Here is a 4,015-nt window from a genome sequence, read left to right as displayed (position 1 = left end):
GGAGGAGGGGGGGGAGGTGAGCAAGCTGCTATGTGGCACTTCAAAAGTTAAAGCACAACATGCACATTCCCAAGAATCTAAGAATTACACCTTTGCTAATGTTTTTCTTAAATATCACAGGTGAGCTTATAAGAACTTATCACCTTAAAGAGTTAATTTGATAGACCTTCTCTAACACTCACAGAACAAATATGTGGCTTAAGTTACAAATACTTAAATAATAAATGCACAATGCTAGAAACAACCTTGTGAAACAGTCTACCTTAAACATTTCAAGTAGTGTTTCCTTCTTAACTTCCAGTCTTTCAAAGGCTTGTTTTTCCTTCATTATCTTTTTGCATAAGGTTTCCAAAGCAGAGAAGTCATTACTTGATACACCCCTAAAATAAACACACACAAAAAGTGAATCAATCTTGCTTTCACTTGCAATTTCTGACCTGGGTTGCAATGCACTAGCTGGTGGATGGGGCACACTGCAAAGAACAAACCAAACTGCTGTAGTGCAGATGACTCTGTTCCATGTCTGCTGTGAATGCCACCACCCCAGCTCCTAAAAAATAAAAGAATATAAACCCTACCCTTCCTCAAGGAACATGTCGTAATAAAATCCGTTTTCTATTGGTGGGCCATAGCACAAACAACCACCATAGATTCGCTCCATAGCTTCGCCCATTATGTGAGCACTTGAGTGCCAATATACCTAGTGGAAGGAAAAGCAGGATCAGTCTGAACACGCACAATGCATTTCTAAGTATTTAGTTTAAAACCTTTTCTGAAAAATCTTGTTTTTAAGGATACCTGATGCAGATCGCACATCAGAGTAGTCTGTGGAACAGAAGTGACCTGCCCAGCCAACACTCTGATCCTAAGCACCAGTAATTCCAAAAGGTAACACCGGAATATTGTTTACAGCCTGGTAGCAAATAATTCTTACATTCAACCATTGTTGAAATGATTCAATTATTGTCAAGAACAGAGGAACTTAATTCAGAAACTTCTTTCTATGCACTTCAATCAATCTGCTCTGCAAAAGCCCAAGAGGTGCACTGTCAGCAGAAGGCTATGATCCCAATCTGAAGATTTTGTTCATGGGAAATGCTGCACTGAAGCAGAACAGTTCATAAAGTCAAAAACTACACTTCAGCTAGTAGTACACCTGAAATTTTGACAAATTAAAACCTAATCTATAAGACTCCGTCTGTTTTTATTTGCACAGACCAGAAAACGTCAGTCTCACAGAAGCCATCATTTAGTCAATATGAAAACCCCAAGTCTGAATGCAAGACTTCTGTGATGAGTTTGAATGACAGCTTCTTGTACCAAATAATTTTTTCTAAGGACAGCATTTACAAATTTACTGGATATGCACATTTATCTGAATGAGTAGCCAAAATAAAGCACAGACATTTGCATGTACAAAGTAAAAGAGCAGCCTACTCAGGTTTATGATTGTACATAGACAGTACTTTTGTAGTCAGTACTGTTTTCAAAGTCAGTGCTGAAAGAGACCTACTTAACATGAAGGTTGCAAATAAAAAATTTTAATGAGAACAGACTAACTACAGCAATTGCTAGCAGACTTGGCTGCAAATACACAGCAGAATGCACATTACCTGCAGTACTGCAACTCCCTTGTAAGGAACTACTAGAAAATGCAGATGCACCTACACAGCAAACTTGTTCTCTCCTCTTCATCTTCTGAACACAGCAAAGATGCAAATAACTACCCAAGGCAGAGTTTAATGCAAATCCAAGGGCAAACAAATTTTGGTAGAATATACTCACTGCTTGAGCCTCTTCATCTTCAAACTTAAGCAGCTCCAGGGTACAATCCTCCTCCAAAGGACGGTCTAGATCCCAAACCATCTTGTTCACTTTAGCAATAACAGTGTTGTCAGCTAAGCCCTGACTAGAGAATAAACACAGGGTATTCTACAGCAAGCAGAAGTAACTTTACAGCAATCAGAAGTTCCCCAAATTTGCCCTCCATGTTGAATAAGAGTTTCAGGAGTTCTCAAAGTGGGTACAATGTCATAAATAAATTCCAAATAAAAAAGCAGTTCAGCCGGTCTTGAACAGCTAAGAAAATCCTACTCATACCTCAAAGATGATGGAAGAAAACTGTGCTGTATACTTGACATTCATACATTAACATGAATGTCTTCGAGGCAGCCACCTCAAAGTACTAACTTGACTCCAAAATCCTATTGCAATAAAAGACAGAGCTTCTCTTTTAAAAATTATCAAATACCATTTCTGATGTAGTAACTTCACAGTTTTGCTTCCACTAGGCAAAAAACCCTTTCCTTGATCCCAAATCACAAAAGCCAAGAAGATTCTAATGACATGGCACCTAAGCATGAAACAAAAATGGCATTTCACCTCTAGGAAATCATCTAGTTCTTGTAATTTTAACAGTTAGGGTGTCCAGCAGGCATTGTTCAAGTCTACTCCACAGCAACCTGGAGATGTGCAATGCTCTTTCTGATGGGTATCTCCCATGCAAGTAAAAATGCAGTTAAGTGAAAGATACGCATAGTATTAACTCTCTCTGAAATCAACTGAAGTATCGCCCAGCAGTCATCCTTCCCACGTCAACGCAAACTAGTTTGCATGTGGTAATATTCCATCTGATAGAGTAAATTTATTAGCAAATTAGTTCTTAGTGCAATAGCAGTACTTGTGGGGAAAAATATGCAAGTAATGTGCGTCTAAAAGATCTCAATTATATTCTTATTTAGTTTTAGAAACTGTATCTTTATAAGGCAAAAATAATAGACTCTAAAACTAGAACTCTACTGGTTACCCCCAGTTTATTATATATAAGATGCCTTGAGAAGAGCTGAGATAAATGACTAAGAGAGAAATTATAGGTTACCTGTACCCTCACAGCCACAACCTGCAGACACTAAGCTGCCTGAAAATGATTGAGTGCATCACAGAATGGAATCATACCTAATTCCACAAGCGATTTCATAAGGAGTCGTCTTCCAGGATTCAGCATCAACCTGCTTGCCATCAGGTAATGTAACTTTAATGGGTTTACTGTCCTTTGCAGCTCTTTCTGCAAGGAGTGCATCATGTTCAGCTTTAAGTTTATTGTACATCTCTAAACGCTCATTGATAAATGCAGGCCAGGGATTCAGCTATATATAATAAAAAAGGGAGAACGGAAAAAATCAATAATCTAAGTTAATATCAAATTATGTCAAGAATGCAAACAGAATGGATACTTTTTTCACAAGCAGCTATGTGACCATGTCTATATCTGTAATATATATAACAAATAATCATTATTATTACAGATTATGTAGTATTAGCTATACAGTAATGTTATAAGACTTCAGCTTAATGAAAATTATTACTTTGAAATGTATCCCTGTATACCTGCTTAGTAAGACACATGTACGTTAATAAGCTACTACACAGTTTATTAAACACCTGTTTAATAAGCTACACAAGGACAAAAATCAACTTGAAAAGACTGTAGAAGTTCAGCATCTAAATAGATTCTTCTTATTAGGTCAATGAACGAAGGGAACATGCTTACTTTGAGCCACTCAGACAGGAACCGACTCCAGTCTACACGTCATATAATGACATCAGCCTGGGCACAACCAAGGTTATACAGCTATAGAGCTGGCACAGGATTGGCACCGGCCAGCAGCTGGCTGTCCCTGTGCACTGAGTGATCTGTGTTTACCCACCACGAAGGCAGAAAAGACGGTACCTTACGCAGGCTTTCCTCACCCCAGAGACCTGCTGCCTACCTCCCGGTGCAAACTAAGGCACGGTGAAAGGAGCCAGTATGAAAATCTGAGCCGCTCTCTCATTACAACAGGATAACTTCGTGTAACAAGTAACAAAGTCACTTCATGGCAAACTTCGGTGAAATAAGAAATAAGGCGAAAAGGAGTAACTGTAACGCCAGGTAGAATACTTCAGAGAGATGAGCTGCAGCAGTACAACAGACAGCAAGCAGGAGGCGGCATCTTCCAACACCCCCACGGCCCAA

The 4,015-nt window shown here is 38.9% G+C and overlaps 1 protein-coding gene across 1 annotated transcript; it reads right to left on the bottom strand.

Annotated features, from left to right (window-relative positions):
- Positions 1 to 262: 262 nt before the first annotated feature.
- On the bottom strand, positions 263 to 3,146 carry LOC104515732 (threonine--tRNA ligase, cytoplasmic-like; the record flags this gene model as incomplete). Its single annotated transcript, XM_010159817.1, has 4 exons — positions 263 to 380; positions 579 to 700; positions 1,786 to 1,909; positions 2,956 to 3,146. Coding segments are annotated over 4 exons (555 nt in total), but the record flags the coding sequence as incomplete, so codon positions are not given.
- Between the last annotated feature and the right edge of the window lie 869 nt (positions 3,147 to 4,015).

Source organism: Eurypyga helias, unplaced genomic scaffold (genome assembly GCF_000690775.1).
Source record: "Eurypyga helias isolate BGI_N326 unplaced genomic scaffold, ASM69077v1 scaffold32479, whole genome shotgun sequence".
NCBI classification, from domain to species: Eukaryota; Metazoa; Chordata; class Aves; order Eurypygiformes; family Eurypygidae; genus Eurypyga; species Eurypyga helias.
The sequence above is the reverse complement of the archived record's forward strand: the minus strand, read 5'-3'. Positions and strand labels throughout refer to the sequence as shown.